Source organism: Schistocerca americana, chromosome 3, assembly GCF_021461395.2.
Source record: "Schistocerca americana isolate TAMUIC-IGC-003095 chromosome 3, iqSchAmer2.1, whole genome shotgun sequence".
Classification (NCBI taxonomy): Eukaryota; Metazoa; Arthropoda; class Insecta; order Orthoptera; family Acrididae; genus Schistocerca; species Schistocerca americana.
In genome coordinates, this window is record NC_060121.1 from 976,646,889 (window position 1) to 976,674,794 (window position 27,906).

The 27,906-nt window shown below is 42.2% G+C and overlaps 1 protein-coding gene across 1 annotated transcript in view; it reads left to right on the forward strand.

Moving 5' to 3' along the window:
• Nucleotides 1–27,906, forward strand: part of LOC124606822 (solute carrier family 22 member 7-like) — a 138,346-nt gene that overhangs the window by 89,061 nt on the left and 21,379 nt on the right. The window contains exons 7-8 of the mRNA XM_047138891.1: nucleotides 18,567–18,781; nucleotides 22,823–23,010. Of these exons, the coding sequence (XP_046994847.1) occupies nucleotides 18,567–18,781; nucleotides 22,823–23,010 (403 nt within the window). The remainder of the gene's footprint in view (nucleotides 1–18,566; nucleotides 18,782–22,822; nucleotides 23,011–27,906) is intronic.

The window sequence follows — 27,906 nt, forward strand, 5'->3', positions numbered from 1 at the left end:
TCTACTAGAACCTAGAAGCTTAAGGCTGGCACACGTTGTCTGCAGTCTCTCCAATTTCCTGTTTCAAGAGAAGTCATGAAACACATGAAACCTTCCTAATTTCCTTGCAATCCACTCAGGGTCAAAGACGACCAGAACTATGTTGTGTCACAGGATGACAACTTCTAACTTCAGTGCTGCACTTGTGGTGGTGGAATGCAGAGGCGGGGCAAGCTTACATGTATAAGAGACGTGTGATATGAACAGCAAAGACGTTAATTTGGAATGCAATGGTGTTAGTTACCATAATGATCACCTATAATAATCAATACAGCTGACTGCTTTTCAAATAAATGCAGTAAAAACTTTCATTGCTCGCAACAACTATTTTTCACTACCAGAGTTATGTAGACACGTGCACATAATATCGCCTACAATATAAAATTCTAAAGCTATTTTCACTACATGAGAGCCAGCATATTATTATCATAGAAACTGAATTTCAATTAAAATCACTTTTAATTTGAACTGATTGTCTGCAGTAGTTGTGCAATACTGTATGAGGAACTATCGTCTGTCTTTTATTACAGTAATCACTCGGTTGAAAATAAACTTTAAATTTAATTAAAGTTCTCTCCTTCTGACTGTTACTTTCACTTATGACTTTTTATGGTGAAAGGAAGAACCCTGGTAACGGTTAATGACATCTACATCTACATCTAAATCTACATGGTTACTCTGCAATTCACACTTAAGTGCCTGGCAGAGGGTTCATCGAACCATTTTCATACTACTTCTCTACCATTCCACTCTCGAATGGCGAGTGGGAAAAGGAACACCTAAATCTTTCCGTTCGAGCTCTGATTTCACTTATTTTGTTATGATAATCATTTCTCCCTACGTAGGTAGGTGTCAACACAATATTTTCGCATTCGGAAGAGAAAGTTGGTGATCGAAATTTCGTAAATAGATCTCACCGCAAAGAAAATCACCTTTGTACTAGTGACTGCCATCCCAACTGGCATATCATATCAGTGACACTCTCACCCCTATTGCGCGATAACACGAAACAGGCTGCCCTTCTTTGCACTTTTTCGATGTCCTCCGCCAATCCTACCTCGTAAGGATCCCATACCACGCAGGTATATTCCAGCAGAGGACGGACAAGTGTAATGTAGGCTGTCTCTCTAGTGGCTTTGTCGCATCTTCTAAGTGTTCTGCCAACAAAACGTAGTCTTTGTTTCGCCTTCCCCACAATATTATCTATGTGCTCTTTCCAATTTAAGTTGCTCGTTATTGTCATTCCTAGGTATTTAGTCGTATTGACAGCCCTTAGATTTGTGTGATTTATCGTATGTCCAAAATTTATCGGATTTCTTTTAGTACCCATGTGGATGACCCCGCACTTTTCTTTGTTTAGTGCCAATTGTCACTTTTCGCCAATGGCCACTCAGGTCAATCAAGTTTCTCTCCACAAGTTCGTTCTTTGACTAAACATAGTATAATGTTCCAAAAAGTTACTAAGACGCTAGCATACCTATTACACAGCTACAAACCACTGCTGGATCTCACTTTGCGATGCGTTGCTTGTGGTGCGAAATAGTGATTGTTATGAGGTCCATTACTGGCAACAGGCTCTTCTTGAGTAGCGAGCAGTTAGAATAAATTATGCCCACACAATATTCTCCATTACTTCCAAAAATCTTCTTGTGACCATATACTGTGCCCACATACCTGCAAGCCCACATATAATTTGCCCTGCCACATTTTACAACACCATTTTCGATGCAAAACACTCTGACAATTGCACCTCAACACATACATCTGTTGCACACTATAGATGTTTCGCAACTACTTCTCTCCCTTCACCTCTGCGACTGCATGCACTCGCGCCAACTATGTTAGTTTTAAACAAAATTTTACACAAAAGATATTCTGTGTGCTTTATACAATAAAAACTTCCCTGACATGGCCAAAGTATTTACAATGATTTGACATGAATAATTCTTGTTGTTGTTGTGGTCTTCAGTCCTGAGACTGGTTTGATGCAGCTCTCCATGCTACTCTATCCTGTGGAAGCTTCTTCATCTCCCAGTACCTACTGCAGCCTACATCCTTCTAAATCTGCTTAGTGTATTCATCTCTTGGTCTCCGTCTACGATTTTTACCCTCCACGCTGCCCTCCAATACTAAATTGGTGATCCCTCGATGTCTCAGAACATGTCCTACCAACCGATCCCTTCTTCTAGTCAAGTTGTGCCACAAACTCCTCTTTCCCCAATTCTATTCGATACCTCCTCATTAGTTATGTGATCTACCCATCTAATCTTCAGCATTCTTCTGTAGCACCACATTTCGAAAGCTTCTATTCTCTTCTTGTCTAAACTATTTATCGTCCATGTTTCACTTCCATACATGGCTACACTCTATACAAACACTTTCAGAAACAACTTCCTGACACTTAAACCTATACTCGATGTTAACAAATTTTTCTTCTTCAGAAACGCTTTCCTTGCCATTGCCAGTCTACATTTTATATCCTCTCTACTTCGACCATCATCAGTTATTTTGCTCCCCAAATAGCAAAACTCCTTTACTACTTTAACTGTCTCATTTCCTAATCTAATTACCTCAGCATCACCCGACTTAATTCGACTACATTCTATTAACCTCGTTTTGCTTTTGTTGATGTTAATCTTATATCGTCCTTTCAAGACACTGTCCATTCCGTTCAACTGCTCTTCCAAGTCCTTTGCTGTCTCTGACAGAATTACAATGTCATCGGCAAACCTCAAAGTTTTTATTTCTTCTCCATGGACTTTAATACCTACTCCGAACTTTTCTTTTGTGTCCTTTATTGCTTGCTCAATATAGACGTTGAATAACATCAGGGATAGGCTACAACCATGCCTCACTCCCTTCCCAACCACTGCTTCCCTTTCATACCCGTCGATTCTTATAACTGCCATCTGGTTTCTGAACAAATTGTAAATAGCGTTTCGCTCTCTGTATTTTACCCCTGCCACCTTCAGAATTTGAAAGAGAGTATTCCAATCAACATTGTCAAAAGCTTTCTCTAATTCTTACTTGTCCTATTAAAATACATTACATTTTGATAAACACTAATTATTAACAAAATTCATCAAGACATGTATTTACAAAAAACGGTAATGAACTCGAGAAATCAAGGAGCTGAAATATACGTGAGGTAACAGGTTGTAGTGTTACAAGCACTCCTAACAGAACCCGTTAGACAGGCTGGCACGCATCTCCCACGGTCCGTGGTGACTGACAGAAAATGTGCAGCCGCTCAACGTCTGTTTCAATGTTCACTAGTGATCTACCACGACGCCATTTTGCTACCGGGATTCCTTGGTCGTCCATCCATCCGTGACTCCAGAGGTGTAACATCACCTGTATCGCGACACTCCTTCCGGCCACATTTGGCGCCATTGTTACCTAAAGAAGGGAAACACCTATCACCCTCCTACCTCCTTTACGCCAGTCTGTTTCTCGATCTTAGTGAATACACTGAAGTGGGAGTGTCCCGCTCACCTTGTAACGCCAGTTCCCCTTCTTACTCTTCCCATCTCACCCTCCTCCAGTTAGAGACCGACACCTGTACAGATGGTAAAGAATGTGGCGCGCCCTGAAGGAATCGAATACGATCAATGTGGACGATTGTGGTGCGAGTTGGGAGCTCGAACTTTTACTTGGCGCTGGTCCTGGCAATGGGCCTAAATTTCTTTTTCGTTTTCCTGTCCGGGATGTAAGAGATAGTCAACATCGTCCAGTGTCCTACACGGTACTTGGGTAACTTGGCATTTCGTTGTATCAAACACTCCTCCTCTTTTAGGTCCCTGAAATGTACCTTTTGCACTTGCGCCACAGTGTTGGTAGGGTCTCCACAAAATTACGCACTGATGCTCCGTTTTTATCTCCAATGGTTTGCTCAAATGGTGATGGCATCTGGCGGTTGTACACTATCTCGTATGTTGAGAACTTCGTGTGCCTTCAAAGTGTACGCTGTCCCTATGTAAGGTACCAGAGTACCCCCAGTAGTTATGATGACGTGATTACTCAGCATCTTTTCTATTGTTCACATACTGCAACACGTGTTGTCTGTGTGTCCACCACCAGTACTGTTCGGCTTATGCCACATTGTTGTTCTACAGGCTCAGTGCCCGGTCAACACATTATCATGCGCCTCTTTTATAAACTTCATTTCACCCCGTGACTGGTACCACAATGCAAAGTCCGAGACTGATATCTTTATGTATGACCTTCCATGCCCAAGGTACTGTGATTGTGTTGCGTACACTTGGCTATCTACATCAATAACTTGCACATTATGCCATTCTGCAAAAGTGATACTCGCACATTGTACCATACATATTTTCCGACTCAGGCGATTGGAATTTTCATGGGCCTTAACAGGTCGATGAGTCACCTCAAAATCAAACTATAACTCGTGTGATTAGTATTTCATTAACTGTCACTCCTTTGCCGACTTTCAGGTAAGTAATTTCTTACCTCCAGAGAAAATTCTCCTGTCACCATGACAGTGGCAGCGTTCGACTTCTCATCGTACTGTGTGTGTTTATGCAAAACGTGCTGTAGTACTCGGAGAGGCAGCACGGTTATGGGTAACAAACAGTTAAGGGAATTTTAACTTAGCTTAGATATATTCTTCAACACAAATTAAATTTGAGGCAGTCTTTCCATTATGGGAGCCACTAAACCACTATGCTGCGTAGTCAATGAAAATAACCCTGTTGCACACCGGAAAATATTTGAACTGAAAAAGTATTAAAGTTCTATTCCTTCAGCCTGTAGCATTTTCAAATGGAAGAAAAGATGACAGCAGACAAAGATGCCTACCATGCTTTTGTAGGAAACAAAGAACAGGTTCGTATTTGAAATGCACTCGAGGGAAATCAACTTACAGAGGCAACTAAGTAGTCATGATATTCTTGAGATTCATTGATAGGAGCTGCATAAACAGTAACGCTTACCAGTTTTGCGACAGAAACTCGTAGCGTCGACGCCGGGTGTGTGTGGATTATCTCTGACGAACGTCTATACCACAGTCTCATGGTATGACAGAATTCATAGCAATGCTGAACTGTACAAGTCTGACAGACAAGGTAATGGAGGTTAGAGCAAGCTGTTCGTAGCATGGCTGTACTATGTTACGCCAGTGTTCATATTAATAAAGAACTAATAAGCCACGATAAACGGACGAGAAAGGAATGGGATTAGACTGAGCAACGAATGAGAGGGAGCACATGTCTTCATCCATTTTATAACCTTGGTAGTGCGCCTCCATACCTAAAAGCACCCCAGCAGCTCTTTTACTCACACGATGTGTTGAGTGCTATTGGCAAGGGATTTCAAGTTGATTCCGTATTTCTAGATTTCCAGAAGGCTTTTGAAACAGTACCTCACATGCGGCTTGTAATGAAACTGCGTGCTTATGGAATATCGTTTCAGTTATGTGCCTGGATTCGTGATTTCCTGTCCGAGAGGTCAAAGTTAGTAATAACTGACGGAAATTCATCGAGTAAAACAGAAGTGATTTCTGGCATTCCCCGAGGTAGTGTTATAGGTCCTCTGAGCAGCCCTCTTAGGTTGTTTGCAGATGATTCTGTCGTTTATCGTCTGGTAAAGCCATCAGAAGATCAAATCACATTTCAAAACGATTTAGATCTGTATGGTGCGAAAATTACCGACTGACCTTAAATAATGAAAAGTATGAGGTCATCCACACGAGTGGTAAAATTAATCTGTTAAACTTGGGTTCCACAATAAATTAATCAAATCTAAAGGCCGTAAATTCAACTAAATACCTGAGAATTACAATTACGAACAACTTAAACTGGAAGTAACAGATAGAAAATGTCGGGTGAAGACGAACCAAAGACTACGCTTTATTGCACAACACTTAGAAGATGCAAAAGGTCCACTAAAGAGACTGCCTGCACAACGCTTGTAGGCCCTGTTGTGAAGTACTGCTGCAGATAGAACTAACGGAGTATATCGAGAAAGTTCAAGGAAGATAGCACGTTTCGTATTATCGAGACATATGGGAGAGAATGTCACGGACGTAAGACAGTAATTGTGATTGACATCATTAAAACATTCTCTTTGCAGCGGGGTCTTCTCACGAAATTTCAATCACCAACTTTCTCATCTGAATGCGAAAATAGTTCGTTGACGCCAACCTACAGGGGAGAAACGATCATCATAGTAAAATAAGGTAAATCAGAGCTCACACGGAAAGATATAGTTGTTCGTTTCTCCCACGCGCTATTCGAGAGTGGAATAATAGAGAATTATCGTGAAGGTGGTTCGCTGAACTCTCTGCCGGGCACTTAAGTGTGATTTAGAGAGTATACATGTAGATGTAGAACCCTGCAGATATACGCGACTAGATGTTACGCCCCATTCACTTCCTGACTTGACACACAACCTAGCACATGGCTGCTCGCACCACATGACTCAACAGACTCCTTTTCATATTCGGTTGCTGACAACTACTTCAATCGACTCTATGCATCTTTGATATTGTGATTCTTCAATTTCTCCTGGCGTATTTTATGACGAAATAAATCTCGGGTGAACAGCCTGGTATGAGTGTGCATAGGAAGCGCCTGACGGAGGAGCGGGAGGGAGACTGTCCTATATACAGGGCGAGTCACGTAACATTACCGCTGGATATATTTCGTAAACCACATCAAATACTGACGAACCGATTCCACAGACCGAACGTGAGGAGAGGGGCTAGTGTAATTGGTTAATACAAACCATAAGAAAATGCACGGAAGTATGTTTTTAACACAAACCTACGTTTTTTTTTTAAATGGAACCCCGTTAGTTTTGCTAGCACATCTGAACATGTAAACAAATACGTAATCAGTGCCGTTTGTTGCATTGTAAAATGTTAATTACATCCGGAGATATTTTAACCTAAAGTTGACGCTTGAGTACCACTCCTCCGCTGTTCGATCGTGTGTATCGGAGAGCACCGAATTACGTAGGGATCCAAAGGGAACGGTGATGGACCTTAGGTACAGAAGAGACTGGAACAGCACATTACGTCCACATGCTAACACCTTTTTATTGGTCTTTTTCACTGACGCACATGTACATTACCATGAGGGGTGAGGTACACGTACACACGTGGTTTCCGTTTTCAATTACGGAGTGGAATAGAGTGTGTCCCGACATGTCAGGCCAATAGATGTTCAATGTGGTGGCCATCATTTGCTGCACACAATTGCAATCTCTGGCGTAATGAATGTCGTACACGCCGCAGTACATCTGGTGTAATGTCGCCGCAGGCTTCCACAATACGTTGTTTCATATCCTCTCGGGTTGTAGGCACATCACGGTACACATTCTCCTTTAATGTACCCCACAGAAAGAAGTCCTGAAGTGTAAGATCAGGAGAACGGGCTGGCCAATTTATGCGTCCTCCACGTCCTATGAAACGCCCGTCGAACATCCTGTCAAGGGTCAGCCTAGTGTTAATTGCGGAATGTGCAGGTGCACCATCATGCTGATACCACGTACGTCGACGCGTTTCCAGTGGGACATTTTCGAGCAACGTTGGCAGATCATTCTGTAGAAACTCGATGTATGTTGCAGCTGTTTGGGCCCCTGCAATGAAGTGTTTGTTACAACACGCAACTGAACGTCGGACGTTTCAAGCGTCAACTTTAGGTTACAATATCTCCGGATGTAATTAACATTTTACAATGCAACAAACGGCACTGATTACGTATTTGTTTATATGCTCAGATGTGCTAACAAAACTAAAGTGGTTCCATTTAAAAAAACGTAGGTTTGTGTTGAAAAACATACTTCCGTGCATTTTTGTATGCTTTGTATTAAACAATTACACTAGCCCTTCTCCTCACGTTCTATCTGTGGAATCGGTTCGTCAGTATTTGAAGTGGTTTACGAAATATGTCCAGCGGTAACGTTAGGTGACTGACCCTGTATACCTGGCGCCGGCCCACCGCCGGTCAGTACATCAGCGCACCTGATGATGGCAACGGGGTCGATTGCCGAAATATTGTGTCCTATGCAAACTCATACCAGGCTGTTCACCCGAGATTTATTTCGTCATCTTTCATCTTGTTCGGCAAAATTTTTCCCTAACCTACCAAAAGACGTGCAAGAGGAACGACAGCAGCCCTGTCCAGTTTCCTGACAAAGAAAAATCCACATTGTCCATAAAATTATGTATCTATTGACATAGCTCCTGGGTTGACACGATTATTATTTCAAATGTTGATGAAATTAATTGATAGATAAATGGCATCAAACGATTTCCTCGGCAATTAGAGAACACCGAAGGCTTGCGTAATCAGGGGATTGTCGTCTCGGGCGGGCGGAGTATTTTTCCGAACCCCAGATTAATTATTCTTGATATTTCGCAAGACGGCGAAAATCCACAAAGACTGACCAAACCGTTGTTCTGAAATTTGTGCCACATATACTTTGCAAATGAGGGACAATAGACCATCCGAGGCGTCTCACTTTTCTCAAAATTGTCCAGTAACTCTAGTAACCTCTGAGCTACGAGGCTGTGCTTCGCTGTTCAGAACGTAACTGCCACCTTAGTTAGGTCTACTGCGGGGTCTGCTTTCCGCTGACCTTGGTGTAGCGCCCAAGTTAACAAAAATTATTAGATTGGTGCTTACCATCTCAATCAGCTGCAGTTCTATTAGACTGGTGCATAATCTCACATTTTTCTTTTATTTTTTTTGCGTATCGGTAGTCTCGTTGATGTAGTTCACTGTTCCTATTTGAGTTTACATATTATGACTTTGCCATTTGGAGATAGTGAGTGGTGCTCTGCACGCTAGAAAATGGAGTGCCAAGTGGAGAAATGGCAACATTTTCCACATAGTCTGTAACCTCCCGCTCACTTATCGACCTTAATGACAGTAAAATTTAAACCGCGTGTACCTAATGGAAATTTGGGAAAAGCTATCGTCACCGAAGTTAATCTGTCGGTAAAGAGGGAGGAAAGGGTTACATCTAAATGAAAGGAAAAATGCAAATGAAACTGACGAAAATTAATTTTGAAAAAGTGTAAAGTTAATAAAGAAAGTAAATGTGCGGTCGTTACGTTAAAAATTAACTGGCGTTAATTAGATACTTGAGATTTGGGGAAAATTACGGTCGCCAGTCCTATGGACAACTACTATAATAACTGAAAATGAAAGATTAATGCACATATAATTAGCACTAAAAGCGTGGCAACTGAAGTTTGACACGTGTTGTGTGAAAGCTGAATGTTTGTCAGAAGTAATAAATTTTGCTACACTCTGACTTAATTTAGCAGAAGAATTAATAAAACCGGGAAATTGAAAGTTAATTTAGTGACTGGAATTAATAGTGATCTTTGTTCTGAAGCACTATGAACTTCAATAAAATGAGGTTAGTCTTGGGCTACCTCAACAATCATTTCAAAAGCTACTTGAATCTATGCAATTTAGAAATAAGAGATTTAATTTTGAACTTGAATTAAATGATTCTGAACAATTAACAATAGTAAAATTTAGTACGTACCAAGCTGAGCTGCAGTCACAGGTAAGCTAAAATATGGTAACAAAACTCGCACTCTTAATTTGTGCTTGTGTAATCTAAATATTGTAGCCAGCTATGAATACTTTAACTGAACTTTGAAATTAAAGCAGTGAAATGGAATCATATTACTTTAATGCTGGCGTTTGAATTTTAACGACACTCGGGTTCATTCCGGAAAGGGAAGGGACCGTGCTTGGTAATGGAATTGGGACAATGAGCAACAAAGGTTCATGCTAAGTTGCTGTAATTTTGAGAATGGAACAATTTTAAAAGCTGAGGTCTGCCATACAGTTCTAAAACTTTACGTGCTTCCAGTCTTCCTTGTTGGTTGGTTGAAGGTTTGAAGCCGTCGATCGAGGAGGTGGCGACAGTCACTCATTGTCAGCCGTCGCTGTTGCAGAAGCTGGATGTTGGCGCGCCTCCTTCTCGACACGGTCACCAGGCGAAACGGGCTCTTGATGTGCGCCAGCTAATGCTTCCCGTCCGCGCCACCGTGTCAGAAACTATCACAGCAAGTCGAGCGCAATTACATGCTGCCAAACCCCGAAAGCGCGGCAACTCGCGGGAGCGTCACACAACACACCTGCTCCACTGCACCACCCCAGCCAGACTCCCTCTGCTCTGTCCGCGCTCCACGCGGCAGAGTTAACACTACCAAAGATCCTAAACACTTTGGTTCTCCACACGACCTATCGATGTAGTCGTTCGATAGCATAGTTTTCCCTGGCCAGACCCAGCATAAAAATACAAATAATATTTACAAAACAACCCAATTATACGTCGACATAAATGCATATATATATACAAATAGTAAAACAATTACAATATACAAAGACAGAGAAACGTCATATCTTCAGGTAACAAAATAAGGAAAAAAATTTATAGTACAATAGATGGAAATAGGAGGATATGCATTTCTGGCATTACAAGTCTGCCTGAATTCGATAGAGGGTGACAGCAGCGGAGGCAACCAGAACCATTTGTTCCGTCAGTGGGGACAATACCACTGGATAGAGCACGGTAATGAAATGGTTTTCTAGTTTTAAGCAGGATCTTTTTCATCTTTTTCACATTATCCACGTTTAGGAAGACATGCGGGGTTTGATGAAAATCGTTTAAACGCATACAATACCCCACGTCGGTGTACTCGAGAACTGGCAAATGCTATGAATTGTGATCTCCTCCATTGTGCGACATTTGCAATCGGATGTATGGGTAACGAACGAATGTTTCAAGCTAAAATCACAACAATCAACGGGTGGGCCGTATGTGCATATCTGCTTGCTCGTCATTTACTGGCTCGTGAACAACAACGACCTTCCCTACCCTGTATCGTTACTGATGAGAAATGTTGTCTTTATGCTAACATGGGGAAAAGAAAGGATTGTTTGAGACCAGACAAAGCAGCAGCGGCCCTTTCGAAGACCTGCACGCATCCACAAAAGGTGAGGTTACACAGCCGGTGGAATAGCGATGGTGTAGTGTACTACGAATTGCTTCCCCACCGCATAACCATTACTGCTCACATTTACTGTCAACAGCTGAGATGTGCTGCAGACGCAATCCAAAAACGATGACCAGGAAGACTGCGCGAAGCAATGTTACTCCACGATGAGGCCTGTCCGCATTCCGCTAGACTGACAAAAACACTATACAGGAGATGGATTGAGAAGTCACTCCATGTCCACGTTATTTGCGTGATCTTGCACCCTCAGATTTTCACCTGTCAGCTTTCTACCGAGAAACGCTCAAGGAACTTCATTTAGCAATGAAAATTCGCTCCGGACATGGCTCAATGGGTACTTCACCTCAAAACCACGTGATTTCTACAGACGCTGAATCGAGAAGTTACCCCAGCGTTCGCAGACTGTTGTTAACTAGTGAAGGAGAACATACTCATATTATTGGTGACTAAAATCTCTGTTATATGTATCTCTTGTGTTTATTAAACTCATGGAAAGACACTTCGAAGTTGTGCACCATTGCAGTAGATTGGAGCAGGTCGTTATTCTCACTAACAAGGGTGTTTCCTACATTTTCATCTCTGCGCACACGCTTCTTGTGCTTCGTAGCAGCTATGGAACGTACAGCACATGTTGGTGAGCTTTGATCAGTAATATTGTCAGAAGTATTTCGGTTGTTATTATCATAATGATGCTACTGTTAGCATCCCAATTGGAAGCATGATAACGCTAAGTAAAATTTCGCTATAGGTAATTTTTTACTGCGCCTGCCTGGGATTCAGACATCTCAGTTCTCTCGGCTACTTATCATTTTAACATAACTCTGAGTGCACTCTATCTAAACAGGGGCTGAAGGACTTACTCATTTTAATCACTTGCTTTATTGACCTGGAGCCAGATATTTACATGCCAGGTTTGATATGATTATTTTCTAACAGGCTAACTCGGATTTCAGTGTGGTTTTTGAACATTTTATTTAAATTTTTAAGTGATCTGTATGTTTTCTGGTTAGTATAACTCCCCTGTTACCTCCTACAAATGTTCTTTTTAGCTGTGAGAAACCTCTGGTAGATGAAATCGGGCCCTTTGTCGGCCACGGTCAAGGCAGAAGCAGTTTATCAGGTGAGACTACGTGTTCTAGCTGACTGGGAAACAGCTGACAGACAGCTTCAATAATTCCTCAGTCTTATCTCAATGTTCAATTATCAAAAACGTCAGCAACTACTCCAATGACCAGTAATACTTCACCCCTTTTTTTAATGGATGAGTGAATATTTGTGCTACTGCCGAAAATGTTGGTGCAAACCTGTGGTAATAATTCGCCAAGTCCATGAAGTGAGGGTTTTTGCGGTGCGTGTCTGTCATTTAAATGTATAGCTGCTTTCATAGCAGAATTGAAATACGTCCCATACTCATCAATGGTTTAAATAACGTTGCTGAATTTTGAATAGTTTATTGTTTTTCTCTGGTTTTGATGTACTTTGATTGTGACAGTATGCCAGTGTAGTTCAAGTGCTAAAGACGATCATGTGCTTGCTTTCTTCCAAATAATAACAACTACAAACGATCTAATAATTTGTTTGGTAAAACCAACTAACTGAATGGCCGTTGCTACTAGAAGCAGAGATGCAGAAAGTGAACAACTAGAAAAAATTACATATGTGGACATAAATGTCCACAGAGCAGTGCTGGGGTAGTGGATAAATAGACTTTACTGTCGTTACTTCGTTATATTAAGCACTTAAGTTGTCTGTGGGTGCTTTACACCTACCTTCGCCGTTTAAAAAAGCCTGAAAACTGTTTTTGCGTTCAGTCAGAAAGCATACTGATCATAATTTCCAGTCTGCAAGGTCACACAACTCTTCGAGCTCACCGAAAGAAAACAAGTTCCTTCTTGCAATTTACTCAGCAGGATCAGACACTATGACTACAAATAAAAGTTTTGCGTTCTAACTGATTGGTATGTTCTTTAAAACTTCACACACACAAAATATAATAACATCACTAGTAAAAATAAGAATATTCCTATCAGAAACAGCACTATTAACAGTTCAGAGGTTATTTCTACAGGAAGTTCCAAGTCAAATGGTGGCTCTGAGCACTATGGGACTTAACATCTATGGTCATCAGTCCCAAGTCAAATGGTCTATCGTTCTGACTTCTAATCAACAAAAGTTGATTGCTCACCTTGAAAGTGGAAAATTAATCTCGCCCCATGGCACACGGTTTGTCAACATCGTTTTTTTTTCTTTTCATTTATTGAATTTCAATTCCCCCCGAAGGGGGCGGGCTGGCAGCAGCTTAGTATGCCGCTCTTCAGCCGACAGATTTTGTGACAAAGATCAAGAGAACAAATAATAAAAAACAGGCGATAAAATCGGAGACTTAGAGAGTAACAAGGCGAAAAGAAATCGTGGAACTTAAAACAACAATACATGGATGATGACGCTAATAAAAATACATACGAAGCAGACAGGGAAAACAATAGACAGTTAAAAAAACACGGCGACAGTCTGGATTCTGTTCGCAAAGGACATAAAATTCACACCTAGCGACAGCATGGTTTTTGTTCGCAACACGAGAAGACAAACAACACTGAATAGTCACTGGAACACTGCACTAAAAAGTTGGCAAATGTGACACCACAGTCGAGAGCAGGTGGGGGGAAACTGGACAGAAGATGGGAAAACAAAAAAGGGGGGAAAGGAGAGTAAAAGCGAAGGGGGGGAACCGGGAAAGGAGCTGAAGGAGGATGAGGACCCATAAGAGGGGTGGGGGGCGCTGGACAGACGCGACAGGGAGTGGGGTAGGCAGAGGAGGGGAATACAAAAGGACTGGGGGGGAGAAGGGAGGTAGGGAGAGGTTTAGTGGGGAGAAAACAGGACGGAAGGGGGGGGGGAAGAGGGAGCCCAGGGAAAGGACAGAGGAAAGGAGGGGGATTGAGGATCAGAGTTGATAGGAAGGATAAATGGAGGGAGAGAGGGCATCATCCGGGAGGGGGAGTTGATGGAAGCCACCTTGGGAAAGGAGATGGAGGGTGTAGAGATGGAGGGTAGGGGGGACACAACGGTGAAGACGTGGCAGGGGGCGGGGACGGGAGAGGAGAGGAGCAACCAGGGGGTGAGGGGGTTCAAGACGGCGGGAGGTGTAGAGGATGCGGATATGTTCGAGGAATAGGAGCAGATGGGGGAAAGGAATGAGATCATAGAGGATCCGCGTGGGGGACAGGAGGCAGATACGGAAGGCGAGGCGGAGTGCATGACGCTCAAGGATCTGGAGGGACTGATAGAATTTGGGGGGGTCAACATCGTTCGTGGCACAGAGACTGTTACTTCCATGAAATCTAAGCGATCCAAGACGGTGTACGTCCTCGCTAGTTCACTTCCAAATTTTACGGAAACGCATGCAAGTCTTCCTAGCTTTGACGTCATCCGTAGCACAGGGCACGCATGACTGACGTGGACATGTTGATATCTCGGTGCGAAGTGTCTCGCCTCGCTGCTTATCTGGCCGTAGTTATACAGGGTGTTCAACTAAATGTGTTTGCCTCTGTAAGTTACGAAGTAATAGGAGACGGAAATATTTATTGTGGTAGCTCGCCATAAGACACGTTACACTGTCTGCAGAGCTACGCACATAGTTTATTGCGTTATTATCCAAAGAGTTACAGCAAAACGATACAATTTTTTAAATGGAACAATAGTTGTTTCTATCATGCACTGGAATCAGTAACACCAGCTGTGTATACATCAATTTAAACCACATTCCTATCACTTTTAGTTTAGGAGCTACAACCCTTCAAAGTTTCAGGGGCAGAAACCACACGCTGTACATAATACATGGCTATGTGGTGGGTGATGGATGTTCTGGAGGTGGGAAGTTGATTTAAATGAGATATTCAAATGTGTGTCCATGTTCGTGAATGCACAATGCAATGCGCCTTCTAAAGGATCTGCGGACGAGATGTAACATCGCCGGTGTCATGGAGCAACATGCGTCCTCGATGCGCCGTTTTAGATCATCTAGGGATGTGGGCTCAGTGACATAAACACGATCCTTTAGATATCCCCACAAAAAGAAATCTAATGGTGTTAAGTCGGGCGACCTTGCGGGCCATGAATGAGGGCCATGGCGGCCCAACCACCTTCCTGCAAACCTATTGTTTAGTTCTTCCACAACAGCACGCGCAGAATGGGCTGGGTGACCATCGTGCTGCATCCGCATATGGACCCTCGTGCATACACACATGTTCAAGGAGACCACCCAAACTGTCGACTATGAATGTGCGATATAATTCACCTGTCAGTGTACCTGGGAAGTAGTGTGGACCGATGATTTCATCCCCAAGGATTCCACACCGTACATTAATAGACCACGTATGTTGACCGTCGACAGGTCGCACCCACCGAGGATTGTCTGCGGCCCAGTAGTGCACGTTATGGCGATTCACTGCACCATAATTTGTGAACGTGGACTCATCAGAGAACAATAACACCTTGCAAAGACTCCAGCGTGAAATTACGCATGGTCCATCCAAAGAATGTAACTCTCGCACGGAAATCGTTCCCATGCAGCTCCGGGGTCAGTGACAGGCGGTACGGGTGTAACCTGTGACTGTGTACAATGCGCCACACAGATGTGAGACTGACGCCAGCGACTGCAGCAACGGCTCGTAAGCTGACATGAGGATCTTGGTGTACTGCAGCTAAAACAAACACCTCCGTCTCCTCACTTCTTGCAGTTCTTCGTCTGTTACTGTGGCGCATTACCAAGCTGCCAGTTTCCCGAAGTCGTCGTTCGGCACGTGAGAACGTAATGGCTGCCAGTGCTCATCACCCAGGATATCTTACGACGTACGCCACGGCTGCTTCAGTGGCATCGTGTCGGCACTCGCCAAGCGTCAGCAACATGTCAACGTACCCGTTGTTCATGTATGCCATCTTCATCCGACATCAATAACTGTGGTATATTGAGCCCCGTTTGTTTGTGTGGGTCGAACTGCTGTGTGCGGCGACAGTCGGCAGTCTAACAGCGCATCGAGGAAGCTTCTCGCCCCGTGACACCAGCGACGTTAGAACTCGGCCGCACCATATTTAGAAGGTGCATTGCATTATGTGCAGCGTGTGTGGTATCTGCCCCTGAAACTTTGAAGGGTTGTAGCTCCCAAACTAAAAGTGATAGGAGTGTAATTTAAACTGATGTATACACAGCTGGTGTTACTGATTGAAGTGCATGATAGAAACAACTATTGTTCCATTTAAAAAATTGTATCTTTTTGCTGTAAGTCTTTGGATAAATAACACAGTAAACTATGTTCATAGCTCCGCAGACAGTGTAACGTTTCTTATGGTGAGCTACCACAGTAAATACACTCCTGGAAATTGAAATAAGAACACCGTGAATTCATTGTCCCAGGAAGGGGAAACTTTATTGACACATTCCTGGGGTCAGATACATCACATGATCACACTGACAGAACCACAGGCACATAGACACAGGCAACAGAGCATGCACAATGTCGGCACTAGTACAGTGTATATCCACCTTTCGCAGCAATGCAGGCTGCTATTCTCCCATGGAGACGATCGTAGAGATGCTGGATGTAGTCCTGTGGAACGGCTTGCCATGCCATTTCCACCTTGCGCCTCAGTTGGATCAGCGTTCGTGCTGGACGTGCAGACCGCGTGAGACGACGCTTCATCCAGTCCCAAACATGCTCAATGGGGGACAGATCCGGAGATCTTGCTGGCCAGGGTAGTTGACTTACACCTTCTAGAGCACGTTGGGTGGCACGGGATACATGCGGACGTGCATTGTCCTGTTGGAACAGCAAGTTCCCTTGCCGGTCTAGGAATGGTAGAACGATGGGTTCGATGACGGTTTGGATGTACCGTGCACTATTCAGTGTCCCCTCGACGATCACCAGTGGTGTACGGCCAGTGTAGAAGATCGCTCCCCACACCATGATGCCGGGTGTTGGACCTGTGTGCCTCGGTCGTATGCAGTCCTGATTGTGGCGCTCACCTGCACGGCGCCAAACACGCATACGACCATCATTGGCACCAAGGCAGAAGCGACTCTCATCGCTGAAGACGACACGTCTCCATTCGTCCCTCCATTCACGCCTGTCGCGACACCACTGGAGGCGGGCTGCACGATGTTGAGGCGTGAGCGGAAGACGGCCTAACGGTGTGCGGGACCGTAGCCCAGCTTCATGGAGACGGTTGCGAATGGTCCTCGCCGATACCCCAGGAGCAACAGTGTCCCTAATTTGCTGGGAAGTGGCGGTGCGGTCCCCTACGGCACTGCGTAGGATCCTACGGTCTTGGCGTGCATCCGTGCGTCGCTGCGGTCCGGTCCCAGGTCGACGGGCACGTGCACCTTCCGCCGACCACTGGCGACAACATCGATGTACTGTGGAGACCTCACGCCCCACGTGTTGAGCAATTCGGCGGTACGTCCACCCGGCCTCCCGCATGCCCACTATACGCCCTCGCTCAAAGTCCGTCAACTGCACATACGGTTCACGTCCACGCTGTTGCGGCATGCTACCAGTGTTAAAGACTGCGATGGAGCTCCGTATGCCACGGCAAACTGGCTGACACTGACGGCGGCGGTGCACAAATGCTGCGCAGCTAGCGCCATTCGACGGCCAACTCCGCGGTTCCTGGTGTGTCCGCTGTGCCGTGCGTGTGATCATTGCTTGTGCAGCCCTCTCGCAGTGTCCGGAGCAAGTATGGTGGGTCTGACACACCGGTGTCAATGTGTTCTTTTTTCCATTTCCAGGAGTGTATTTCCGTCGCCTGTTACTTCGTAACTTACAGATGCAAACACATTTAGTGAAACACTGTGTATATCTACAAGGCTCATGAACCATTCAGTTATCAGCTGCACACAACCCTTTCTGACAACGGGTTACCTGATCAGTCTTTCAGTATGCGAGTTCTTCCAGTTCTTCCAGTGGGGCTATGTCGAGGTAGAGGTTCCATCTTTCGATGTCACTCTGTGAGAACCGATGGTTATTAGCTTCTCCACGTTCAAAGGATACATCACACTGGATGCTTGAAGTTGCTTCACAACAGCACAATTTTCAGTTACTCCTGAAAATGGTCTGGATGCGAAGGATGAACTCGGTTGTGAACTTATGTAATGTATATATCAGGAAATGGAATGCCCTTAAATTAATAGAACTGACAATCCACGTTACTGTAGCTACTAAGAACATCAGATCAAGAGGGCTTGTTGAGAAAGGAGCTTCAGACTGACCATCCATCTGTCATACTATATGTGGACCAACCATTAAATCCATCTAACATCTGTGTAAAATCTTGATAATTTTCTTTGTATGACGATGGTAAAATCGTATATTTAAGTTCATTTTTTGTACAAACATCGCTTAATGACAATTTTTAAACAGACTGCACAGTAAAGAATGTATCGTAAGCCCACTTAAAGGAATCCGTTCATGTTGAGACTCTTTGAACGATACGGAATAATGTGCGCATTTCTGGCTGTTACTAGTTCAGTGCACATGCTGGCTATCTACTCACTGGTGATAGCCGTGAGCCGACTGAGCGTGAACCCTTTCCTGGGGATAGTGGCGCAGGGGGCGGCCAAGCTGCCTGCCCACTTCATGGTGAACTACTTTGCGGCGAGGTTCGGTCGCCGTTGGCCCAGTGTAGGGAGTGCACTGTTGGCTGCACTGGCCAGTCTCCTCATCTTCTGCCTGCTGACTGGTGAGCTGCACCCATGCGTCTTTGTTGATTTAGCCTGTATTTTGTCTAAAAATTGGATGAAAATCATAAGGGATCACAGTTAGTTGTCCAACAGTCAGAGAAGGGAGCTGTGGTAACTAGCTGGGTCAATAATGAAATCAGTAGAAATGGAGCAAAGCCAACATACGAGGTGCATTCAAGTTCTAAGGCCTCCGTTTTTTTTCTAATTAACTACTCACCCGAAATCGATGAAACTGGCGTTACTTCTCGACGTGATCGCCCTGCAGACGTACACATTTTCACAACGCTGACGCCATGATTCCATGGCAGCGGCGAAGGCTTCTTTAGGAGTCTGTTTTGACCACTGGAAAATCGCTGAGACAATAGCAGCACAGCTGGTGAATGTGCGGCCACGGAGAGTGTCTTTCATTGTTGGAAAAATCCAAAAGTCACTAGGAGCCAGGTCAGGTGAGTAGGGCGCATGAGGAATCACTTCAAAGTTGCTATCACGAAGAAACTGTTGCGTAACGTTAGCTCGATGTGCGGCTGCGTTGTCTCGGTGAAACAGCACATGCGCAGCCCTTCCCGGACGTTTTTGTTGCAGTGCAGGAAGGAATTTGTTCTTCAAAACATTTTCGTAGGATGCATCTGTTACCGTAGTGCCCTTTGGAACGCAATGGGTAAGGATTACGCCCTCGCTGTCCCAGAACATACAGAACATAGACACCATCATTTTTTCAGCACTGGCGGTTACCCGAAATTTTTTTGGTGGCGGTGAATCTGTGTGCTTCCATTGAGCTGACTGGCGCTTTGTTTCTGGATTGAAAAATGGCATCCACGTCTCATCCATTGTCACAACCGACGAAAAGAAAGTCCCATTCGTGCTGTCGTTGCGCGTCAACATTGCTCGGCCACGTGCCACACAGGCAGCCGTGTGGTCGTCCGTCAGCATTCGTGGCACCCCCCTGGATGACAGTTTTCGCATTTTCAGGTCGTCATGCAGGATTGTGTGCACAGAACCCACAGAAATGCCAACTCTGGAGGCGATCTGTTCAACCGTCATTCGGCGATCCCTCAAAACAATTCTCTCCACTTTCTCGATCGTGTCGTCAGACTGGCTTGTGCGAGCCCGAGATTGTTTCGGTTTGTTGTCACACGATGTTCTGCCTTCATTAAACTGTCGCACCCACGAACGCACTTTCGACACATCTATAACTCCATCACCACATGTCTCCTTCAACTGTCGATGAATTTCAATTGGTTTCACACCACGCAAATTCAGAAAACGAATGATTGCACGCTGTTCAAGTAAGGAAAACGTCGCCATTTTAAGTATTTAAAACAGTTCTCATTCTCGCCGCTGGCGCTAAAATTCCACCTGCCGTACGGTGCTGCCATCTCTGGGACGTATTGACAATGAACACAGCCTCATTTTAAAACAATGCGCATGTTTCTTTCCAGTCCGGAGAAAAAAAATCGGAGGCCTTAGAACTTGAATGCACCTCATACAGTCATCTTGTGTAGAGACTATGACGGAGTGATACTAACAGACTGGAGATGGGTAAAACTGAAAGAGCAGTGGACATATTTTCATAAAAGAATGGTCTCTTTTCCCATTGCTCATAGACTGTGGCATAATTAATAACCACCTGTTAGACACTGACGAAATTCAGTAATAAATGACCAAGTACAGTAACATGTGATGATGATTAATATACGCTGTTACACACTCGAATGTTTAGAATACCATCCCCAACGCAAATTTGGTGTGGTGCTTATTCACCTTGGCCTAATGGTGTAGTGTAGGAAACTATTCTGCTTTGAGCAAGGGGTAATGCACTTAGTTTCCTATTTACAGCAATAAGTCATTGTAAGTAATTGAATCGATCATGAATGGGATAGCAGATTTTATGAGGAATACAATACAACAAGTGCGAAAACGATATACTGTCCTAACTGGACACATAAAATACTCAAATATGCTGATTAATACAATGTACAGCTATACAGTTAATTCATAAATTTAATCAGCTCGAAAAGAATACCAAAAATGCTGACAATATGATCAATAGTAAACTAAACAGAAATATGCTGAAATTTGACCTAACTCATAAGCGAGTGTAAGTACTCTCTGTGTCAATATTCAGCCACTTCGACAATGGGGAAGAACAAAAATGAGAGAAAAAATCCATATCAATTATGGAAAAAATTGTTTGCTGATGCTAGATGGCAGTCTTAGTGGCTCACAACTTCTGCTTGTTGCCTGTTGTTGGCCCACAGATAGCTCTGTAAATGAAACGCGATCTACACGAACTGACAAAGGCGAATTACCAGCCTGATGACCCATAATCAGCCCTATGATTTCCAAGTACATTATCAGAGGAACATGCCATTGGTTAAAGTAACTGTTTGGTGCAAGCACTATATACAGCTACAAAATATAATCCGTTCTGAAAGTGGAGACCATCCACAGCTCATAATTAAACTCAAGTCCAGAAACATGGATTCAATCCAAAAGCTCTTGCTTGGAAAATGTACAAAATCAAGTAATTATAATTTCTTTCTGCTGTAAGCTGTTGACAATGCTTATTATAATTATACATAAAGTGGTTATTTAAGAAACAGTATGAAATTCAGATAGAAGAGAGGAATAACAGTTACTCTATTTTACAAGTTAAGCACCATTTTGTTAGTAACCAAGGATGAATGCCCACATATAATAAGATGAAGTTTTCTTGTAATATGCATCTGTTTGAAAATAAGGACTACACCACTGAACTTGTTATAATAATTATCTGAGAAGCATACTCAAAATCAATAAACTTTATCAGATAACATCTCAGAATTGGAACCCAATTTATTTTAGGGTATACTTCTTAATAGAAATATAATTTGTTGTTTGAAGATGCAAATGTACATTATATGTTGTATCACACTAGGTTGTTAGGTTTATAGAGACACATTATCAATGTGTGTACTGAAACAAAAAAATGTGATCACATATTAAAGAACTGGATAATACGTTTACAAGAGATAAATGTTATGATTAGTGCTTTTGTACCTAATCTAAAATACTGAAAATGCTGTAGAATCTCTGCAGAATTTATATTATTCCTATATTATTCGATCATAGGTTTATTTATTCATGATATACCAAATACTTGTCAGATATACATTTAAAGATAGTATCTTCCAGTCATTATTGCTACAATTTGTTAAACTGCTTGATGTGTTGCGATACAAAGATAATAAAAAAATTGTAGGTTGAATACTTATAAATTAACTCCATAGTTCAATGAACGTACTATTTATTTTAAGATAATTATGGTACCTTTTATTTCCTTATACTGACTGTTTGGAGCTATTGACAGGATTAAATAACTGTAGTTACACTTAGAAAAAGCAGAAACAGTTGAAGTAAAAATGGAGAAGAAGTGAAATGGTGCATCTGATCTAACCTAAACTTTTATAGTAAAGAGTCTGCTGCAAAGTGTAACACTATGACTGCTAGTAACACAGACAGAATATAATGTAAATGTAGAAACAAATTGGGTTAAAATGAGATTATTATATCAAGAAAGGAATCCAAACATTTAATAAAAAAAAAGGAATCTTAGAGTTGAAATTTGATTAACAAATCCATACTGATCAAATTTCAATTGTTATCATTAAATTATGAATGTACATCTGGAAACTGTAGCAAAATGAAGTAAAGTGTCAAAAGAGTTGCCCATATCGTGAATTACAGCCTGGCTGTAGTTCTCAGCTCTTTCTTCACACTTATGTCGGTCTGTGCCAGGCTGGGTTTACATGTCTGCATCCGAACTACAGCAACACAAAAAGCTAAAAACAAAACTGCTGAAACAAAGTTTGCAAAATTCACAGACATGTGGCGTACATAATGTGTCTTCCAGTGTATTAGAGCAAGGGTGTGATGTTCCTGTTTAATCGCTTTCCAGGGGAATGACGAAGAGGTTAATATGTTAGCTCGCTCTGTTATTGGCGGGTGAACGTATATCTCTCTCTCAGAACTGAACACACAAAACTTCTCTTCCTGCACAGAACACATCACGGGTGTAGCCATCGTGATGGCGACCATGCTGATGCAGTTCAGCGCCGTCGCCGGTGTAGGCATGGTAAACCTGCAGAGCATCGAGTTGCACCCCACCTGCCTCCGCCAGATTGCAACGAGTGTCGAGTTTGCCGTTGCTGGAATTTCCATGTCTTCCCTGCCCTACCTGGCGCTGATGGTACGTGAAATGTAAGACGTTGCACATCAGTAGGTGGAAATAAGCCTTACTGCTCGATTACGAGGTTTTTCGTCCAAGTTCAGTCGCAGACGCTGCATGGGAGGTGTTTCGGATGGTACAGAAGTATAGATTAGATTAGATTAATACTTGTTCCATAGATCATGAATACAACACTTCGTAATGATGTGGAACATGTCAGGTTAATAAAAGATGTCTGTACTAGATATTACATAACACAAAATATTGCATGACACTAATGTTTAAGTTGTTTTTTTTTTTCCTTAATTTATGTCTAAAGATTCAGCCAATGAGTAGAACGAGTTGTCATCTAGAAATTCTTTTAATATTTTTTAAATGTTAGTTGGCTATCTGTCAGGCTTTTGATGCTGTTTGGTAGATGACCAAAGACTTTTGTGGCAGCACAATTTACCCCTTTCTGTGCCAAAGTCAGATTTAATCATGCATAGTGAAGATCATCCTTTGTCCTGGTGTTATAGCTATGCACACTGCTATTACTTTTGAACTGGGTTGGATTATTAACAACAAATTTCATAAGTAAATGTATACACTGTGAGGTTACTGTGAGGATCCCTAGATCCTTAAATAGATGTCTGCAGGATGACCGTGGGTGGGCTCCAGCAATTATTCTGATTACACGTTTTTGAGCAATGAATACTTTTCTACCCAACGATGAATTACCCCAGAATATGATGCCATACGAAAGCAGTGAATGAAAGTAGGCACAGTAAGCTAATTTAATGAGATTCTTATCACCAAAATTTGCAATAACCCTAATAGCATACGTAGCTGAACTCAGACATTTCAGCAGACCAGTTTAACCTCTCATCAATGGACACACCTAAAAATTTGAAAATTCTACCTTAGCTACAGACTTCCGTTCAAAGTCTATATTTATTACTGGAGTTGTGCCATTTACTGTACGGAACTGTATATACTGCGTTTTATCAAAATTTAAAGCGAGTCCGTTTGCTGAGAACCACTTAATAATTTTGTGAAAAACATCATTTAAAATTACATCGCTTAGTTCTTGGTTTTTGGATGTTATTACTATACTTGTATCATCAGCAAAAAGAACTAACTTAGCATCTTCATCATTGTGGAATGGTAAGTCATTAATGTATATCAAGAACAGTAAAGGACCTAAGACCAAACCCTGTGGGACCCCGTGCTTGATAGCCCTCCAGTTTGAGGAATCAGCTGTTGTTTTAACATTACATGAACCACTTATTTCAACTTTCTGCATTCTTCCAGTTAAGTATGAATTAAACCATTTGTGTACTGCCCCACTCAAGCCATAATGATTTAGCTTATCTAAAGGAATTCCATGATTTACTGTAAAAAATTGGAGCACACGATCGAAGAAGCACTAAGTACACTATTAGTTCCTCATAAGTACACTATCTGAACTATCAGGACCCCCTTCTGTAAAGCGGAATCGACCACTGGATGTCATGAGAGGCTGACGTGCCATTATAAAACGAGGCAGGGAGTCCTGCGTTGTCAGTAGAGAAGCAGGAACAGCAGAATTGGACTGTCGGAAGAGCTCAGTGACTTAGAAGGCGGACTATCCACTGGCTTTCACCTGATTATGTGAAGTGGAAACACGAATGGACAACCGCAGCTAAACCGAAATCAGACAGACTTAATCAGACCTCATGTACTGACGAACTGTGACCATCGAGCATTCCGGAGTGTAATCCTCAAGAGTACAACGAAATCAGTTGAAGTAATCACTCGGGAGTTCCAAAGTAATACCACAGTGACTGTACGTAGGGAGTCAAAAATAATGGCGTACAATGGTCTATGAGGGGTTCTTAACCCATCCATTTTAGTAGTCAGTTCAAAGTGACACTTGAGGAGGTGTAAAGAGTGACGCGTAACCGCCCTGTTCAGTTGTTAAAAACTTAGTCAGCTGGTCTCATAATTTTGAAGTGAGAGTTAGTATGAATGTCGCGTAATAAATATTTCGTGTGAAGTGCCGTTGCGACAGAGGTAAAGGTCAACTGTGGAAACTAAGCCACTGAGTATTAAAAGTAATGTGCTGACGTAATGTTCTGACAGAAATTAATAATGCGGATAATAAGATTAAAACTGAATGTAGTATTGTCAAACGGGAGACTGGTCAGCCTGACAATGCACAGCATACCGTAGCAATAATGCTTAATGATGATCTTTTGAGTTATAATTCACAAGTTGCAAGTACTTTGAACAATCACTTTCTGAATGTAGCAGCAAAAATAGGGTAAAAGTTGAAGAAGCAAAAAAAAATGTATTAAAATCCAGAATGAGAAGTTTCATGTATTAAAATGTCACTCCCCAGGACTTTAGGCCTTTAGAAATAGGACCAACACCCCCCAATGAAATTAAGGGAATTATAAATATTCTGAAAAACATGAGATCATGTGATGTTGTGGGGTTTCTAACAGAATATTGGAGTGTTGTTCTAATTTAATAAATGGAGTCCTTAGTGATATATATAATGTTTCGCTGACACAGGGAATTTTTCCAGACAGATTGAAATGTGCAATTGTCAAACCTCTTCATAAGAAAGAGGGCAAGAGTGACTTAAATAATTATAGACCGGTCTCATTGCTGACTTCATTTTCTAAAATATTCGAAAAAGTTATGTATTCAGAAGTAGTCTCACATTTAAGTGAAAATAATTTACTCAGCATGTCACAGTTGAGATTCTGGAAGGGTTACTCGACTGAGAATGCTATCTACACATTTACCCATCAAATAGCACAAGCCCTAAATAACCAATTATCACCAGTTGGTATTTTTTGTGATCTTTCCAAGGCATTTGACTGTGTGGATCATGTCACACTCTTAGAAAAACTCAGTTTTTATGGAATTGAAGGCTAGACACGAAGTTGGTTTGAATCATACTTAACAAACAGAAAGCAAAAAGTTGTGCTGAATAACACAAATAATCTTAGGAGGTTTGTAAATTCTAGTGAATGGGGAGTTATCACAAAGGGAGTCCCACAGGGTTCAATTTTGGGTCATCTGCTGTTCCTCATTCATGTGAATGGTCTCTCACTTAACATTCAGCAAGCAGAACTAGTACTTTTTGCAGATGACACAAGTGTTATAATAGATCCCACTCCAGAAAAAGCAGCTGAAAATAGTGTTAAGGATATCTTCCAACGAATTATTAAGTGAGTCTCAGAAAATGGACTCTCCCTTAATTTTGAAAAAAACTCACTATATCCAGTTCAGTACACCAAACAGAGCCATACCGAAAATTGATGTAGCATATGAACAGGGTTCAGTTAAGAGGGTAGATTTCTCCAAATTTCCAGTGTTCACATTGATGACAATCTGAACTGGAAGAAGCATATTACTGGACTTCTCAAGCAATTAAGTTCATCTTCTTTCGTTCTTCGTATAATCACTAGTCTTGGTAATAAACAGATCAGCCTCCTAACGTACTTTGTATATTTCCACTCGATAATGTCTTATGGAATAGTTTTCTGGGGTGATTGCACAAAAGAGAGCAGTGAGAACAATTAGTGGTGTTCACCCAAGGATGTTATGTGGGCACCTATTCAAGGAGTTACGTATTTTAACTGCACCATCAGAGTATATATATTCGCTAATGAAATTCTTTATAAATAATTCACTCAATTCGTGAGAACAGCGATGTTCATATGTACAACACTAGAGGAAAAAATGACCTTTCCTATCCGTTATTGAAGCTGTCAGTTGCTCAAAAAGGAGTACATTATGCAGCAACAAAAATCTTTGATCATTTTCCCAACAACATAAAGTGTCTGGCAGGTAGCAGATCAAGTTTTAAATCTAGCTTAAAATTATTCCTTTTGGACAACTCCTTTTATTTCATGGACGAGTTTCTGTTTCTGAACTGGTAAAAAAAAAAAGTACCTCTAAATGTAATTGCATGTGTAGAACTAAAAATTTCAGTAATATTAATATTAGAGCTATTCATGTGTGTATATATATCTTGTAATCTGACTTGTTCCACATCATATCGATAAAATAACCCCGAAAATGATCTACGGAACATGGCAGTGTTAAATACTTTTCAAATGAATCTTCGGTATGAGAGTCGAATAATTATCTATACATTTATCAATAAGAAAAAATTATTAAGTTTCTTTATATTGCCTCCTAGGGCGAATTCTCCGAAGAAAAGTCAGATTCCGGCTAATGAGCCCGACCACTACACACTTGTAGTTCTTTCATTCCTTTACACATGTACTTGAATTGCACTGTTCGCTTCTTTTACGGGATTTCTCTTCGCCACTTTGCTTATATAGTTGTGGTGCCGGCCCTGGCACTTAGTTAATCATCTACATCTACATCTACATCCATACTCCGTAAGCCACCTGACGGTGTGTGGCGGAGGGTACCTTGAGTACCTCTATCGGTTCTCCCTTCTATTCCAGTCTCGTTCGTGGAAAGAAAGATTGTCGCTATGCCTCTGTGTGGTCTCTAATCTCTTTGATTTTATCCTCGTGATCTCTTCGCGAGATATACGTAGGAGGGAGCAATATACACTAATCCTCCAGGTGTTAGAATGCACGGCTAACCGGGCTGGCTTGGCCTCATACTTAAAAGTGAACGGTATACTGGTAAACAATTTTGTGGCTTTCCGATGTTTACCAGTTTTCCGACAGTAATTCGGAGCTGCTTTCGTGGGGTACTCATAAGTTGTTCATTTGATGTCAAGAAATTGAACAACAGTGTACATCAGTGCTGTCCAACTTTCTTATGTGTTTATTGTTTTAGCACATTTAACTCATGCCTAAGGTGAGGCTTTTGCTGCCGTGAGCATAGTCGCTGTTTTAGCATTTCTACTGCAATTGCTGCTAACACAAACGTATAGTACTATAATAGTATTTCAAAGAA